The sequence below is a fragment of the Pelophylax lessonae genome (genome assembly GCF_965119305.1).
Source record: "Pelophylax lessonae genome assembly, chromosome: 5".
Taxonomy (NCBI): domain Eukaryota; kingdom Metazoa; phylum Chordata; class Amphibia; order Anura; family Ranidae; genus Pelophylax; species Pelophylax lessonae.
In genome coordinates this window covers 218,596,793-218,615,861 of record NC_138772.1, presented here as the reverse complement: position 1 = coordinate 218,615,861, position 19,069 = coordinate 218,596,793, and the positions used below count along the sequence as shown (strand labels likewise).

Genomic DNA, 19,069 nt, shown 5'->3' with positions numbered 1-19,069 from the left:
ATTTCTCTCCATTATTTCTCTCCATCAGTCAGCTAACGTCACCCAAGTGCTGAGGTAGAGGGGCAGAGGAGGGTCAAGAAAGTATGCTGTGGAGGCAACAGACATCCTCCTTAATAACTGATGACGTCATTGGTTGTTAGAATGCCAGTGTCTAGAAAGTCGAAAGAGTGCATAATGAAAACCCATGGTTTTGTTGGCTTTGTGTAACTAAAAGGCAGGCTTCATCCACCTGCAAGCTTGTATACAATTTTTGATACATTTTTTAGGCTTTTTTCCAAGGCACCCCTGAAGAAACCTCAAGGCACCCAGGGTGCCTGGGCACCCTGGTTGAAAAAGGCTTGGCTAGGCTATGGGGAACACATGCAGTAAGATCTTTCTGCTTTACATTTTGGCATGGGGCCTAAACAAACAATGCACCTCCCAAAACAGTAAAAAATGTATCTTCTACAATAAGTCACAACCCTAACACTTTCAGCCACTTCCACCACTGAACACTTAGCACTTAACACTAGAAGAGATACTTAACGCCTATTTTTTCCAAAACTAACCCTTAGCCATACTTGTCAAGTCAGTGGTTTGTTTTTTGGGCTGCATGTGACCCTCTTACTCCTCCACAAGTGTTTATTAATGGTTTAAAGCTGGACTCCCTTCTCACATTTCCAATAAGCACACATGCAATGTGTCATGGCTTGCTGGAAAATGCATCATTCTTCTCCTTCCTTTCTGGATTGATATTTTTAATTTGACAGCTGCTCCTTTTGAAGGATGCATGATAACTTGTTTCACTTGTATCATCTAAGCTGCTGTCAGTGGTGTCGTTGTTCCAGACAGTATGCAAGTGTTGTCATAATAGCACTTAGGTTGTTGGTGAGTGTTACTTGCAGCATTCTTGCATGGTAATGCAGCAGGACTTTATGACCATGCACCATCCCACTTTTCCCACCAGCGCAGCTTAGATAAGGATGACTTGGAGATCATGTGACTGTAAATTTAAAATCTTTTTATGGTACTCGGTTAATAACTCAAATTAAAACAACTTTTGCACAGTGGATAAGAAGGAATCCTAGTAATGCAGTAGCATTAATCCCAAATTTCAAATGAATAGGGCTCCAGATGTTCTCCAGTTGATAAAGGATATACTTCCTAAACAATTTAGTAGCTGAACATGAAAATTTGAAAATGTTTATGGTACCTTTTGGGCTAGCTCATATGGGTTTTTGTTTTAGAACCACATGCCCCATACATTTATTAAGCTTTGGTATCATTAACAAGCTACTTTTTTAAAATCTAGCCATGTTCACTATTCCAATATATTATCAAAAAAGTGCTGCACCACTTAAAATAAATGTGTATCTAAAGTGCAACAAGTGGTAATAATATTATCTAAAATGGTAATATCAAATAATCTAGAAAAAATGTGAAAAAGTCCATTAAATATTGCAAATAGTCCCAATAAAGTGCGGGGAAAAATTATGTGCAAAAACGCAAATCCAGTACAACCCAAATAAGTGCCAGTGCAGTAACAATCAATCCAGTGTCTGTGCTTGCCTTTCACCAACAAATAGATGGCTGCTCACCTCAATTTCCGACCCTTGTTTTACCAATGGGTCAGAACTAACAGTTCCCTTTCACTGAATAAATTCCTATTGGCCATCAACAATTAACACTCCAGATGATGATGATCTCACAGTCACAGCATGTTCAAGATAAATCCCAGGGGAAACATGAGAAGAAAAGACAAGATCTAATGCTCTGTGTGGGTATTTATTGGCGACAATAAAAGGAAATAGACTTGCATAGACAAGCACAATCAGCTGTGCGGGCTGTGTCAAGCGATCTGTACAGTGCGGCAACCAACAGCGGCATGGCATACGACAGCAGGCTCTGCCCTTATACGCATTGTGTCTTCTGTTGACTTCGTCAGTAGGGGTGGAATCAGCCCCAAACAACCTCTCATTATATGTGTTGCTGAACAGCTTGTATCAAAGCTCCCGCAGGTGATTGGTTATGAAACCAATCACCCCCACATTAACTCCAAAGATGCGGCACCGGAAGGCAATAAATCCACAATCGATATGGGGGAAACTTCTCAACCCAAATGATAAACGTACCGTAATTATTTATAAAAACTAAAATATAAATCAATTAAAAACTGGAGCCTGCATATCAAATGCCATAACCTGTTGTGTTTTGTAAATACACTGTATCTAAAATAATAAAATACATTACATTAAATATAAAATCAGTATAATATTCTTAACATAAAATAAATAAAATAAAATACATCACTCCTTTTAATCATACAGAATAAGTAAAACCCTACTAAAAAAACAATTTTGCTATCTATCGCTAATAAAACAATTACGATTAAACTCAATATTGAGTCCTCTAGGTGCTAAGACTTTCGTCTCATAAATCCAAAAGGATCATGCATAAACTTAAAGTGTTTGGATACATTGTGGTCAGTTTTACCTTTTTAAGAAAAGGAAAGAGTTTAAATCCACTAGTACAGGTCAAATTTATCTGATTAGCGACTTAATCACATGTGTCACCACTGGAGTTATTTATGTAATAGAATGCAATGTCTCCAATGTCGCTCTAATTTTTAATCCCCCAGAATCGCAGGGAACTGGGGTCTTGATTATGTATAAGCCTAAAGTGTTTGGATACATTGTGGTCAGTTTTACCTTTTTTAATATTTTAATGTGCTCCCCTACCCATACACGCAGTGCCCTAGACGTGCGCCCCACATATTGAAGCCCACATCCGCATTCTATTACATAAATAACTCCAGTGGTGACACATGTGATTAAGTCGCTAATCAGATAAATTTGACCTGTACTAGTGGATTTAAACTCTTTCCTTTTCTTAAAAAGGTAAAACTGACCACAATGTATCCAAACACTTTAAGTTTATGCATGATCCTTTTGGATTTATGAGACGAAAGTCTTAGCACCTAGAGGACTCAATATTGAGTTTGATCTTAATTGTTTTATTAGCGATAGATAGCAAAATTGTTTTTTAGTAGGGTTTACTTATTCTGTATGATTAAAAAGAGTGATATATTTTATTTATTTTATGCTAAGAATATTATACTTAATGATTTTATATTTAATGTAATGTATTTTATTATTTTAGATACAGTGTATTTACAACATACAGTGGGATGTGGCATTTTGATATGCGGGCTCCGGTTTTTAATTGATTTATTTTCTTTTTATAAATAATTATGTTTATCATTTGGGTTGAGAAGTGTCCCCATATTGATTGTGGATCTATTGCCTTCCGGTGCCGCATCTTTGGAGTTAATGTGGGGGTGATTGGTTTCATTACCAATCACCTGCGGGAGCTTCGATACAAGCTGTTCGGCAACACATAAAATGAGAGGTTGTTTGGGGCTGTCTCCACCCCTACTGACAAAGTCAATGGATGACGCAACGCTTATAGGGGCAGAGCCTGCTATCGTATACCGTTTCGCTGTTGGTTGCCGCACTGTACAGTTTGCTTGACACATTGTGCTTGTCTATGCAAGTCTATTTCCTTTTATTGTCGCCAATAAATACCCACACAGAGCATTAGATCTTGTCTTTTCTTCTCATGTTTTCCCTTGGATTTATCTTGAATATGCTGTGGCTGTGAGATCATCATCATCTGGAGTGTTAATTGCTGATGGCCAACAGGAATTTAGCCCGTGAAAGGAAACTGTTAGTTCTGACCCATTGGGAAAACAAGGGTCGGAACTTGAGGTGAGCAGCCATCCATTTGTTGGTAAAAGGCGAGCACAGACACTGAATTGATTGTTACTACACTGGCACCTATTTGGATTGTACTGGATTTGCATTTTTGCACATAATTTTTCCCTGCACTTTATTGGGACTATTTGCAATATTTAATGGACTTTTTCAAATTTTTTTCTAGATTATTTGATATCACCATTTTAGATGATATTATTACCACTTGTTGCACTTTAGATACACATTTATTTTAAGTGGCCCAGTACTTTTTTGATAATATATTGGAATAGTGAACATGACTAGATTTAAAAAAGAAGCCTATTATTGCTACCAAAACTTAATAAACGTATGGGGCATGTGGTTCTAAAACAAAAACCCATATTGTTGCACTTTAGATACACATTTATTTTAAGTGGCGCAGCACTTTTTTGATAATATATTTGTTTAGTGTATGCATTGAAAACATACTTGGTGATAGCAGCCGCTTTCATATATTTATTACAGTACACATATTGATATTCATTGGAGATTTTTTTATAACCACTGGAATAATTATTTTGTTGCGCTGATTTATATTCACTATTTATGTTCACTATTCCCTTTAGGATCACAGAAAATCAATATCAGACACTTCCTAAATGCTTACCAAATGCTATACAGGCATTGAGAAGTGAAAGATGTATTCCTAGAGAAGTGAAAGATGTATTCCTAAAGACTTCTCCTAAAGTTGTCAGGAAATGCTCACAAACTTCAACACCTACTGAAGTTGCCTGCAGCATCCAAATAAAGAAAAGCAGAGACATGAATAAACATAACCAAGTGCTTGTCTAAAACAGTGTGTCTCGACCAAGGTGCTGTCTGGGTTCCCCCAGGTTGCAGCGAGCAGGGGAATCAGTTTGTTCTGGATCAGCGTAATAAGTTGCCATTGTGCAGACAGGCTGGCAGTCAGCACCCTAACAGCCAATGACACTCTGAGTGCAGAACACATGGCATAATTTGTTGCTATGCTAATGGTGGCCAGCTTGCCCACACCATGGCAACACATGACTTGATCCAGGGCAGGCAGCATGTAGGGCTGCCCCCCCCCAGATTTCAGGAGAAGAAAAAAGTCTGACTCCCCCCAAATCCTGCCCTCTGCTGGAGCCAAAGGGTAGGGCTCTGATATGAAAAGAGGACATTGTGACGGGGGGCCTCTGACATGCTGGTGGACCTCTGATGTTATAAGGAGGCTCTAATGTGAAGGCAGTACCCTGATGTAACGGGTGACCTCTGATGTGATGAGAGGACCTCTGATGTGAGGGAGGAACCTCTGATTAGAAAGAAAGGCTTATGATGTAAAGTTATTTTCATCAAGGATGTTGTGTACATTTTCCCAGCCTCAGTTTTCCTATTGATAAATTATTTTTTTTTTACATTTTAGACTAGGAGGCCTCAAGATTTTGCATACTTTTAAAGGGTGCTAAGTCTGTAAAAAAAAGTTTGAATAACACTAGTCTAAAACATGATATTGTGCTAACACATTCCCTTTCAGCAGGGATTGGATGATATTTGATCCATCTATGGGCAGGCTGGTTGCACTGAAGTCGATCCATCGATTGACTTCAGTACAACCAGCCTGTCAGATTTTTTGCAATGCGATCACTGCTTGCAGCTTTAGCCACTAGGGATGATCATTATGTTCTGCCAGAATAGAAGGTTCCCTCATCAAAAAAGTGTTGATAGGGGAATTGAGCATTTTTCTTTCCTTCCACTTGCTCATGAGAGTTATAAACTGATGTGCTGCTTTACATTTTTTCTCTATACAACAACCCAACTGCCAGAACAACTCTTGCATACATATTTATATTTAAAACATGCATGTGCTATGGCTTTTGACACTCCCATAATCTCTTCATAGAATGTTGGGAATGAAACAAAATCTAACAAAAATGTAAAAATGTCCAACAGTTTCATAATTTCTTGGATGACAACACATACATTGGCGAATTGCTCTCTAAGGCCCCATGCACACTGAATGTTTTCAACTCCGCTCTTACTGTCGTATTTTTTTTCTGCCTGTAAAGCCCCTACATATTAGCCTGTGTGACCATGCACACATAGGTGTTGAGAGGAGTTTAGAGGCAGGAGCATTTAGAGGCAGAAAAAAAACCCACTCCCAGTGAGTCCAGGGGCAGCGATGTTTTGGCAGAAAAAATGCTTGATGCACCTAAACATGTTACACACATGTTACACACGTCTAAGAAAGACAGCCAAAGCGTCCAGTGTGAATGAGGCCTAAATTTAGCAAATATAAAAAAAAAAAGATAAATATGGATGTGTATGAATACCCTTAAACTTTATGATGAGCCTAATCTAGACCTACATTTAATGCAGACTGCACTGTACTAGCCATACACTATGTGCACAATTATTAAGCAAGTTTTTATTTTTGAGGCTTCATTTCATTATTGAACAACTGTAGTACTTTCAGTCAATTTGAAATGTTAATAAACCTCAAACCTGAATATTTAAGAAAGTAAAGCGTGAGATTTTGGCTTTATTGGGCATCTATTAGTGTGCAGAATTATTATTCAATTAAATGACAATTGAAAATGTTCTCATCCCACTTATTTTCATCTGTTAAAGTGAGAATAATAAACAAAAATCTCAAAGTTTGAAATAAACATTTCTGACATTTAAAATAAATAAATAAAATCAGTGACCAATATAGCCACCTTTCTTAGTCTTAAGCCTTCCGTTCATGGAGGCCTGTCAGTTTCTTGATCAACTTTTTGTGCAGCAGCAACCACAGCCTCCCAGACACTGTTCAGAGAGGTGTACTGTTTTAGTTCACTGTAAATCTACCATTTAAGAAGAGCCCACAAGTTCTCAATAGGGTTTAGGTCAGGTGAGGACAGGGGTCATGTTATTATTCTTTCATCTTTAAGTCCTTTCCTGGCTAGCTACGCAGTGGAGTACTTCAATGAATGTGATGGAGCATCGTCCTGCATAAATATCATGGTCTTCTTGGAAAATGCAGACTTTTTCCTATACCACTGCTTGAAGAAAGTGGCTTCTAAAAACTGGCAGTAGGTTTGGGAGTTGATTTTGAGTCCATCTTAACCTGAAAAGGTCCAGCTAGCTAATCTTTATTAATACAAGCCCATACCAGTACCCCACCTCTATCTTGCTGGTGTCTGGAGCTCTGTGCCGTTACTGATCCAGCCACAACCATTCATCTGGTCTGTCAAGAGTCAGTCTCATCTCATCAGTCCATAAAACCTTTGAAAAATCTGACTTTAGATATTTCTTGTCACAGTCTTGACATTTCAACATTTCAACGTATGTGTCTTGTTCAGTTGCGTTCGGGTTTCAGCCTTCCTCAGCTTGGCCATGTTTCTGAGCACTGAACACCTTGTACATCTGGGCACTCATGGTAGGTTGCAGCTGTGGCATATGAGAGCACTGGAGGATAATGGCTTCCTGGTAGCTTCACGTTTGATTCTTCTCAAATTTTCATTTTTTTTGCGTCTTTTTTTCCCTAAACAAGTGTTGTGACCCTCTTGACTATTTGCAATAAAACGTTTGATGGTTCTGTGAATCACACCAAAATATCATAGCAATTTCAAGAGTGCTGCATCCCTCTGAAAGACTTTTTACAATTTTTGACTTTTCAGTGTCAGTTAAGTCTTTTTTTCCCCCATTTAGTGGGAGGATAAAAAGCTGCCTAATAATTGTGCACACATTGATATAGGGTGTTGATCTACTTAGTCCACACCCTTCCTCATTACACACATTGACATCACCTAGTATGATATTCTGTTAAAACACCCGTGCTATGGGGCTGGCTGTCCTCGCTTGACGTACATTTCGCCCCTTCCACTGGGCGTCTTAAGAAGCTTCTGAAGACGCCCAGTGGAGGGGGGGGGGGGTGAAACGTACGTCAAATGAGAACAGTCAGTGCGATTTTATACAGCCGACCCACATGCCAAGGCAGCCGTTTGGAGTGGTACACATGCTTTTATGAATCTATGTAAATATAAGTGCATTTGCGTTTTAATATTTGAATAATATAAAACGGTTTCTACCATCCTTTCCCACATGATATATATGTTGACTTGAGTCTAGAGACTATATTGGATGAGTAAAGGGGAAACCCCACATTCAACACCTGTTTGATTGAGAAAGCCACATATTGTTGCCTTGAAAGAAGTGAAGATGGAGTGAAGGAGAGAACACACATTGGTACACTATCAGTGCCTAATTTCATCTATTTTTGGTGAGTAGGGGAAGAAGGGGACAACGTCTTTGTGACACCTCACTGGAATAAGATCAACCAATATATATGGACACTTTATCCAAAAAGCACGGAGCACTTTATAATTTTTTGAGCACTAAAATATTTACGGACTATATGAATTGTATTGAAATTGTAGTATTGCTTCATATAGATTTATAAGAGTGGTTTATTATCAGGTTTTATTAATTATAACACAGGGGGAGCACTGTAGTTTTTTTTATCTCACATGACCTAATTTGCTTGAATTCAAAAAGCATTAAAGGTTATACAGCTTGGAGTTGGACAATATGCATAAAAATTATGATTTGGTCAAAATACTCACTTGCCTAATAATTGTGCACACAGTGTAAAGGATAATGTACAATACAATTGCCTGCTAATTTAATTGGCTTGTGATTTTTATTAATGCCTAAAATGAAATACAACAAGAAAACTTTGCATTAAAATACTAAAATCAATAAAGATGCAATTTTCAGTTCTTGGGCTTGACCACTTGCACACTCACAAAAAAGAAAGAATATGTATGTGTACGTAAGCATTGTTAATATAATTTCCTTTATACAAGTCAACAATCAGAAAACATTAAACTTTCCTTTAATCTGGGATTCATTAAAATAAAGCTTATTATCTCCTAGAGAGGAATGCACAGGTTATGTTTACTACTCATTATTCTAAACACCTATTTGGGGATTTGGGAAGATCAAACACAGCAGTTCTGAGATGATGCAAGCAGACAGCACTACACCCTAAAACAACCCCTGGCTTTATGTTATTGTAGAGACTGAACAGAGAAGCATGTGGGTGATTCTGATTTATTTGTGTTATTTGCAAGGCAATGAAAATGTGCACTTTGGAATACGAATGATGGAGCACTATACTTCAAGCTTGTTGGGTTTCCCAAATAAAGCAAATAACTGCTGCAGCTCTCTGCTACCCAATGGAGACCCAGCAGCACTCCTTAAAAAAACAGCTTGTAATGAGTAAATGATGATTTTTTGATGATTGCAATAAAAGGGTTTTTTAGGGAGTTACCAGCCAATCCATGTTGGGGGATATGGACCAATCCACCTTTATTGTGGCTTGTTTTTTTTGTGTAAAATTGATCTGGACAGATGGTTATTCCTGAATTTTAGGGCTCCATGCATACTGGGCTTAACAAACTGCTAGTTCGCTTTGCAGAAAAAAAAACACTGGGCTTAAAAAAAATGACAGTTCCCTTGGCACAAAAAAAAACGCTCATATAAAGCGTTTTTGTACACAGTTTAGGCAAGTTTAGGAGAGTTAAGAATTTTTTTGTGCCAGAAAGCTCCAAAAATAAATGCAAGCCAGAAGGGTTTTTTTTCCTACCTGTAAAGGTTAACCTAAAAATAAGCCTGTAATCATCCTGATGTGCATGGGCACATAGGATAACCTTGAGCTGCTTCTAAAGGCAAAACTCTAAACTCCTGTAGAAGCAGTGGATTTAAATCCAGTGTGCATGGAGCCATATAGAGCATTTTTGTACATAGTTTAGCATTTTTTCTGCCAGAAAGCTCTAATCCAAAACACAAATCAGAAGGGTTTTTTTCCCTGCCTCTAAACCAGTGATGGGGAACCTTGGCACCCCCAATATTTTGGAATTACATTTCCCATGATGCTCATGCACTCTGTAGTGTAGTTGAGCATTATGGGAAATGTAGTTCCAAAACATCTGGGGTGCCAAGGTTCCCCATCACTGCTCTAAACACTCAAAATATGCCTCTAATCGTCCTAATGTGCATGGGCACATAGGATAACATTGAGCTGCTTCTACAGGCAAAACACAAAACTCCTGTAGAAGGGGCGATTTTTAAGCCAGTGTGCATGGAATATAATTCCACATGAGCAGTGGTTAGAAGCTTGCTCAATTAAAAGAGAAGTTTGGGATTTAACCTCTTCACGCCTGCGCTATAGCCGAAAGACGGCTACAGAGCGGGCCTACATTGCCGGGATGGCGTCCATGTACATCCTACAGAGCATGCACTGCCTGTGTGCCCTCTGCAGGGCGTGGGTGGCACGCTCTGTGATCAGTGAGTACCACGTGATCAGCTGTCAGCCTTTGACAACTGATCAATTGATGTAAACAGATTACCGACTTGTGTAAACGGGACATTGGTACAGCACACGGAGAGACACTGCTGCCTCATCAGTGCCACCTACTAGTGCCCAGCAGTGCCACTAAACAGTTGCCACCTGTGCCACCTACCAATGCCCACCAGTGACACCTACCGGTGTTCACCAGTGCCACCTACCAATGCCCACTAGTGCCACCTATCAATGCCCATCAGTGCTGATAATCAGTGCCTTATTATCAGTGCCACCTACCAGTCCCCTTCAGTGCCACATATCAGTGCCAATCAGTGCCACCTGTCAGTGCCCTTCAGTGGTGCCCATCAGTGTCACCTATCAGTTCAGTCTCATCAGTGCCCATCAGTGTCACTTATCAGTGCAGCCTTATCAGTGCCTCTTGATCAGTGCCCACCAGTGCTGCCTCACCAGTGCCCATCAGTGCCACCTATCAGTGCCCATAAGTGCCACCTTATCAGTGCCTATCAGTGCATCCTATCTGTGCCCATCAGTGCAGCCTATCAGTGTCCAACAGTGCAGCCTAATTAGCGCACATCAATAAAGGAGAATAATTACCTGCTTGTAAAATTTTATAACAAACTATTTTTTTTTTACTTTTTTTTTTTTTTTTTTTAGTGGCTCTCTGCTCTCCCCTCAGTGAGTGCTGTGCTGTGAAAGGACAGGAAAGGCTTGCCCAGGCTCTCAGCAGATCATTGAGCGGCTGAGCCAGATGCCAGTCGAGGCTTCTGCACGGATATCGACCATACTGTCAGGATCTTTCCTGAGTCTGGACCAGCTGAGTGATGTTTGCACTGAAAACGATTCACAGGAGTGCAAAACGAACTGCACTCTTTTGATCCATAGAAGAAGTACGGACAAAAAAGCTTTGGCCATACTTTTCCTTTAAGTTGCTTACCAGAAGTGTAAGGAAGCACATAGAAACCCATCACTACTTACTATGCTGGCCCCTGGAACACAAGCTTCCCTGCACGTAATGTAAGTCATTAAAGTTACACCCCGTTCACACTACGGCGGATCCGACTTCGGGGCGACCTGTGAAGTCGCGTGCAGCACAACTTTGGCGCGACTTGCACGGACTTCATATAATGAATGTCTATGTAAGTCGCTCCAGGTCGCCCCGAAGTAGTACAGGAACTTTTTTCTAAGTCGGAGCGACTTGTGTCGCTCCTATTAGAACCTTTCCTGTACCGCACAATGGGAGCGTGACGGACCGTGACTTGTCAGGCTGACAAGTCGCGGTCCAAGTCGGATCAGTGTGAATGGACTCTTATTCTCTCTGTTATTTGGCTTTCTGGAAGGTTTTTATAACTTGGGAAGTCTGGTTAGCCGGTTTGTCTGAAGTTCAGAAAGTCTGCAAAGTGAATAGTGCTTTGTAATGTGCATCAACATGTGCAATATGACAGTTCTCTTTTGGAACATGAGCAGTAAAAGTGAGTATGCAGAAAAAGACCTCAACAGACCTATCAAATTAGTTTTACCAGGCAGAAAAAGACAAAGGGGAGATTTTTGTCAAAGCTTAATTGAAAAAGCTGAAGTTAGAAACTGATTGGCTACTATGGCTACTATGCACCATGTGCAAAAGTTTTAGTAACTATCCGCCAAACCCCTAGGGGTTGATTTACCAAAACTGGAGAGTGCAAAATCTGGTGCAGCTGTGCATAGAAACCAATCATCATTCATTTTTTTTTTTTCCAAAGCCTCATTAAACAATTTAGAAGCTGATTGGCTACCATGCACAGCTGCACCAGATGTTGTGCTCTCCAGTCTTAGTAAATCAACCCCTTAGTATCTAAAAATAAATGTTATTAAAAAGTTGGTGACAAGCACAGTCTAACATTTGTTTAGAATCACAAATTGGAGCTGAGCTATTTATTTGCTTTAGCACAAAACACCTGAACCTCTCACCTCAGGAATCTTTGGAGCCGGTTTTCTTACTTTCACTTCTTGCACTTTTTCCTTCAGAAAAATTGTTTGTAAATCCAAAGTTCCAATAAGAGTGTTTGGTCTTAATAGAAAAGGTTGCTGTGATGCTCCGGAACGGGCTTCTAGAGTGTGTTGAGCTGGATTCAGGTGGTGTTGGCTGCACAGGTCTACTAGGAAGTCCATCACGGCTTTACTAAAAACAAAAAAAAAACAAAAGCATTGTTGTTAGTACTGCATTCTGTATGTCTATAACACTCATTTAACATCACTGGTATTAGTTCTTCAAACTCTACACAGTCCATAGAAATATGTCAGTTAATGTAGCAACAATCCAATCACAAATTGGGTACTTACAGTTGAGTAATGACTTTTTCTAGCAGACCAGATCCTCTATCACCAGATAAACTGTATGACAAGGGTACATTTACACTATACGTTTACATCTTGCAGTGACCCATAGGTGAATTGGAAGTATATGATAGAAGCAGGTGAAACTTTTTAAAGAATGGTATAGTCCTAGAATTTATTTGTTGTCTGAGCATAAAACTGTGTGATTATGCAATGCAGGTTTCAATTACCATGCTAGTTCCAGATAGTAGGCATCAAATGATTCTCTAACTGCCAAGCCAGGCCTAAGAATCTGTTATCATTGGCCAATACAGGGAAAAATGCTGGAAATGTCATCTTTTTTAAAAATGTTTAAAGAAAAAGTGAAGGCAAGAGGTCACCTTACCTGCTAACAAAAATGTAAATACAGAAACTGTTGTTCGTAGGTTGCTTTTGTTATTTTATTTGTTTTCATAATGGAAACCTAGCCACTTTAGGACCGGAAGGATTTGCCACCTTAATGACTAGGTCCGATTTTGCGTCTCGGCACTGCGTTACTTTAACGGACAATTGCGCGGTCCTGCAACGCTGTACCCAAACTGTGCGATTTTTTTATTTTTTGCGCTATAAACAAAAAAAGAGCAACAATTTTGAAAAAAAAAAAATATATATTTTTCACATTCTGCTATATGACATTCCCCCCCCCCCCCCCCAAAAAAAAAATTAAAAATCAAAATTTTTAAACATTTTAGGCCAATTTGTTTTCTACTACATATTTTTGGTAAAAAAAAAATTGCAATAAGCGTATTTTGATTGGTTTGCGCAAAAGTTATCGCGTCTACTAACTACGGGAAAGATTTATGTCATTTTTATTTATTTATTTTTTTACTAGTAATGGTGGTGATCTGCGATTTTTTGCGGGACTGCGACATTGCGGAGAACAGATCGGACCCTTAACTGACGTTTTTGACACTTTTGGGGGTACCAGTGACATTACTACAGTAATCAGTGCTATAAAAATGCACTGTTGCTGTAATAATGCCATTGGCAGGGAAGGGGTTAACCCTGTGGGTGATCAAGGGGTTAAGTGTGAGCCTAGGAGAGTGATTCTAACTGTGGGGGGGTGTGGCTTATGAAATGATCACAGAGACATGCGACCCTATATAGCAGGATCACATGAGCTCTATGATCATCCCAAGGAGAAGGACGGCCTACGTAGTTTTGCCTGTACGAGCCAGCCTGCCACAGTAAATATACCGTAAGCGGTCCGGAAGTGGCTAGTTAAAAGTGGTATACATTTCTAAAAAAAAATTGTAGCTTTCAACTAGCTTTTGAACACAAAAACAACAACACTCATCAAAACCATGAAATCATCAAAATTGTTGGTAGTAGATTGCTCTGATCTATTTGTTTTTGTAATCCAAAGCATGCTGAAAGTGGTTGCAGACTGAGCAACTGTTTACAAACTGTTACCACATTCTTGTTGTCAGAGAAGCACAGGGGCTGCCATTGTTGGTCCCCTTCTTAAAATGCTCATTCCCTGGCTGTGTCTGGAATAAATACTTTTGAGTTACATATCTTGAGTCAAGCATGCTATAAAACAGAAGTGTGCTGGAATTTCTTAACCTCTATGCTCGCTCTAGGTCAGTTGCTATGGCTTGACTTACACTGATGTGGTGCGTTAACATGCATTCAAGCGATAACTTATGTAGCTTGGAGGAAGCCCATTTATTTAAATGGGCTGCCTAATGAAATAAAATAAATGTATGCATTATTTTTTGTAACACAGTACCCCATAACGCACAGTGGTGCATTACTTACTATGCATTTTGGTGGGCTGAAATGCACGTGCCTTGGCAAGGTGAGTTGGGGTTCCATTAAGAATGGATAGCACCATAGCGCACTTAAGCGCAGAATGGCAACTGAAATTTAATGTGGATAAGTGCAAGATAATGCACCTGGGGCGTAAAAACCCAAGGGCAGAATATAGAATATTTGACACAGTCCTGACCTCAGTATCTGAGGAAAGGGATTTAGGAGTAATTATTTCAGAAGTCTTAAAGGTGGGAAGACAATGTAATAGAGCAGCACGAAATGCCAGCAGAATGCTTGGATGTATAGGGAGAGGTATAAGCAGTAGAAAGAGAGAAGTGCTTATGCCGCTGTACAGAACACTGGTGAGACCTCACTTGGAGTATTGTGCGCAGTACTGGAGGCCATATCTCCAGAAGGATATAGATATTCTAGAGAGAGTTCGGAGAAGAGCTACTAAACTAGTACATGGATTGCAGAAAAAAACTTACCAGGAAAGGTTAAAGGACCTTAACATGTATAGCTTGGAAGAAAGAAGAGACAGAGGGGATATGATAGAAACGTTTAAATACATAAAGGGAATCAACTCGGTAAAGGAGGAGAGCATATTTAAAAGAAGAAAAACTACCACAAGAGGACACAGTTTTAAATTAGAGGGGCAAAGGTTTAAAAGTAATATGAGGAAGTATTACTTTACTGAGAGAGTAGTCGATGCATGGAATAACCTTCCTGCAGAAGTGGTAGCTGCAAATACAGTGAAGGAGTTTAAGCATGCATGGGATAGGCATAAGGCTATCCTTCATATAAGATAGGGCCCGGGACTATTCATAGGATTCAGATATATTGGGCAGACTAGATGGGCCAAATGGTTCTTATCTGCCGACACATTCTATGTTTCTATGTTTCTATGCCTGAGGTTGGATTCATACTGTTGCGGTCTGGTAATGCATGTATGCTAACATGCTTCTGTAAAGGCAGCCTATTATTTTATAAAGCTTGTTTAAGGCTGGCCATACAATAATCATTTTTTTTCCATCAGCTTGCAGACTGATTGGAAAAAAAAATTCTCCCATCCAAATAAGCAAGATGGATGGAGGAATCCTTCCCATGGTGCTATTGTATTCAGATAATGGGGATTCCTCCATTGTCAGTATACACTGATCAGTGCAGACTGGCTACAAGAGCTGATCAAATGAAAGTTTTTCAACTGTCCCATTTGAGAGACGTCTATCGTTGGACTGACTTCTCTTGAGTGGGAATGGCCACAGATGGATCAAAATTCAATTGGCTTCTGCTGAATCGACCAATTTTCCATTTATATATGGCCAGTTTGGGGCACCAAAACAGGTGCATGCACTAGTTTTTGTAATGCAGTAAACCAAAACTCATAGTAGTGTATTACTGTAAGTTGTGTTGCACTGCAATGTATGTGCATTGGTAAGGTAAATTGTGGTGACATTACTAATGAATGGCACCATGGTGTTTTAATGCGCATAACGTGTCTTTGTGAATTTTAGTAACATTTGCCACATAGCAACAGTGCAAATCCATCCTAAGAAAAAGCTAAGCATAGGCATGACAGCCAGGGACCTAATATTTCAGAAGGCAAGGGCAGCAATTGCAGCCCAGAAAGCTCGCTAATGGCAGGTGCACCTCAAATCTACAGTTAACAACTGGCTAAATTCTTGTAAGTAGCACCCTCATTAAAAACATGCCAACCATAACCATACTTTGGCTAAAACTATATAAATTAAACTTGCTACCCTTAACACACCAGTATCTGAGCAAAGTTATAACTCTAAATAGAAAGGAATAAACCTATTTATTTCCACAAAATGAGTTTACTGTACTAGCTTTTGTACCACTACTTTTAACTAGACAGCCATGAATGCTAGATGTGTCTTCACTATCTCACTTTCTTGTAGCCATTTATGTTCTACCTATAATGCCTAACACAGCTATTCTGCTTCTCACAGTACAGTACCACAGACTAAGATACAACTCACACTGAGATTAAAATCTTGATACGTCTGCCAGCTATTCTTAGCAGCACTCTGTAATCAGTCTCTTAGTGCCACTTCCATTATTCACAAGATGATACTTAAAACGAAGACTTGAAAATAAAGAGCTCTGTGCTATATTTACAGAATATAATCTGACAAATTAACATATATGTTACACACCCACTATGATACACTACTGAATTATTTGTCACATAAAACTGAAAACTTGTTTTAAATTAAGATTTGATCAGAATGTTTGTATAGTATTGCCTTTCAATGTGCCATGCATGTTTTTTACTTTTCTTTTTCAATGCAACCTAAATTAGGATCAGAAATACAGCTGTAATATATGACAGTATTCAATGACATTTTTCAAAGACATTTTTGTTTCTGCATATAGGAAACGACTGCTTGAAAAAAAAAATGATTTGCCACACATTCTACATTCTACAACTCTAAACAGGGTGTTTCAATGAGATTTCTCAACAAAATGAAGCATGGACACATGGGTGGATGGGTGCGTTTGCTTTGAATATAAAAAATGAAATAAACAGCATTTTCAGTCTGTGGTGGTTTGTGGTTTAGTTCCACTTTTCTATAGATATGACCAATGTGTGTGGAAATTATTTACATTCTAAAGAATTTAATAGAAATTAAGAATTTAAACTAAATCACTCTTGATTAAACAAATAAATATTTTATTTCTGGTGTATTGTTTTGCCAAATAAAGTATCTTTTTTTTGCTATCAAAGTGTCCTTATCTTCTGGGCAATCAAAAGTATCATCCGCATTGGAGAGGGAGTAACAAAATCACTACATTTAGCTAATGTGAATTCTTTTGGATTCATGAAATGCAGACCCTCCAACCTCTAGGCCTCAGCATTGAATTTGACATTGTTTTATCAGCAATTATTGATCATGTTCTGGTCATACTTCTGTAGTTTATGGGGTAGTCCATATTTTATTATTGATATTTTTTATGTCATCTTTACTTACGCATGGTGCAGGTTATTTTTAATCTTTCCCCATTAGTCCTGGTTCATCCATTTATTTATAGGGGACCATGGGTTGAATATAGGGATTGTATAACTATAGTTCCCTATATTGCGGTTAAGGCAGTTGGGTTTTCATCTGTCAAATTTATGTTTATTCACAATATAGTAACTATATAGTAATTTTATTTATTTACTTCTTCCCATCATGCTCATGGTTTGTTGAGCCGGAATCTTATTGGGAATGGGTTAATATGTAGGTTTTATTATATGGCCTTATAGGTAGGTTTATTTATGTATTTTGTTATTTTGTTATTTATTTTACCTACAGCAGTATTTACTTTTAGCTGGTTATTTTTTAACATTATGTATAGTGGTTGTGACTACACAATAATACGTAAGGGGAGATTGAACCTGATTTTTGGAGGTATTATAGCAGAATGTATGTCCCCAATCCGGCCATTTGTATGTAGCACTTCTGTATGTCTCATTAGAGCGGCTATAAATGTACTGCGCATGCGCTATCCCTTGAGGATTAGCCTGAAACGTCATCCTATCATTCCTCCTTATTAAGTGTGATTTTTTGATTATCCCTCTTCCTAATATCATAAATGCCAGTCTGGGCTATGTTATTGTAATGGTGCTGCTTAATATTGAATTAGATGTTGTTATCAGTTCATTCATGTCTTTATCTCGGCCATCCTGGTGGAGCTCGTCCACTGGAGTGGCCGCATTTGTACTGCACATATGCAAACTTCCAAGAATGATCGGGGTCACTGCACATGCGTGGAAGGCATTTTATCTGATGTAAATTATGCTATAGACATTATAAATTGCCCCCACTTATACCACTCAGTTTCTCCTTCAGTTGAAGCCACAAGGAATGTGGCGTAATGCGTAGAGGTACCAAGCGGTGGGCAGGTTTGATGTGATCTATTGGAGTACTGCTTGAATTGTATTTCTATGCTGTGTCTCTTTTTAATAAATGTGAGTGTATTAATTGAAGCTGGGATTGTGCTTTATTGCATCCTCTAACTCGGGTACTGCACTATTAGAGATTGTCTCCTTTTTCCATATATGTCATTTTGGAGCACTGCCAAGTGGTGTGGAGCTGTATTATTGGATGCAAGAGAGTACTTTCATATTTTTGCTGTGCTGACCCCTAGTGGGTCAATAATGGAGGTGAGCAGACACTTCACCTGGTGATTGGAGCACAAGATCTTAGGAGAGGACACACACCGAGTGTGTCTAATACACTCTAATAGAGATGTTGGACTTTTGCACTTGTTTGCACTTTAGGAGTGTTTATTTTTGCATTGCACTTTAAGATATATTCTATTATAAGCACCTTTAATGAATAGAGATACTGTTTTTTTTTTTGCACTATTTTTGTACCATTTTAGTGCACAACAGGCTCAACATGACCAGACCAACAACTGCTCTGTATTTGAATTGTAAGTCTAGCCAGCGCTTCCCAACATGAGGATTTACCAGTTAAATGACTTGTTAGGATGCAGACTGGTTCTTGAGTATTCTAAGCAACTAATCATTACTACAACATATTATATTAAGAATCAAGGTGTGGTGCTGTATCAAGAGTAGCACCCATGATACAGATTGCATAATAAACCAATTAAATTATTTAAAGCACTGTAGTAAAGACTGCCATGTGTTTAGGGAGACAAATTTAGTAGAAGCAAGTGTTGCCATTAAAATTATGTCCTTTACAAGGACACAACTAGAAATTATCAGGTCCTCCTAGTTATACTGAATCTTTAAAGTCCCTCCCAATGTACTGATCACTTTTATAGCAACCTTGCATTTTTTTAGTGTGTTTTAAAATGTTGTTATACTTTCATTATGTTGAGGAAAATACATCTACAGTAAAAGGGC

The 19,069-nt window shown here is 38.8% G+C and overlaps 1 protein-coding gene across 1 annotated transcript in view; it reads right to left on the bottom strand.

Annotated features, from left to right (window-relative positions):
- Nucleotides 1-19,069, bottom strand: part of COBL (cordon-bleu WH2 repeat protein) — a 390,271-nt gene that overhangs the window by 352,132 nt on the left and 19,070 nt on the right. Inside the window, exon 3 of the mRNA XM_082258067.1 lies at nucleotides 12,025-12,235. Within this exon, the coding sequence (XP_082114193.1) occupies nucleotides 12,025-12,235 (211 nt within the window). The remainder of the gene's footprint in view (nucleotides 1-12,024; nucleotides 12,236-19,069) is intronic.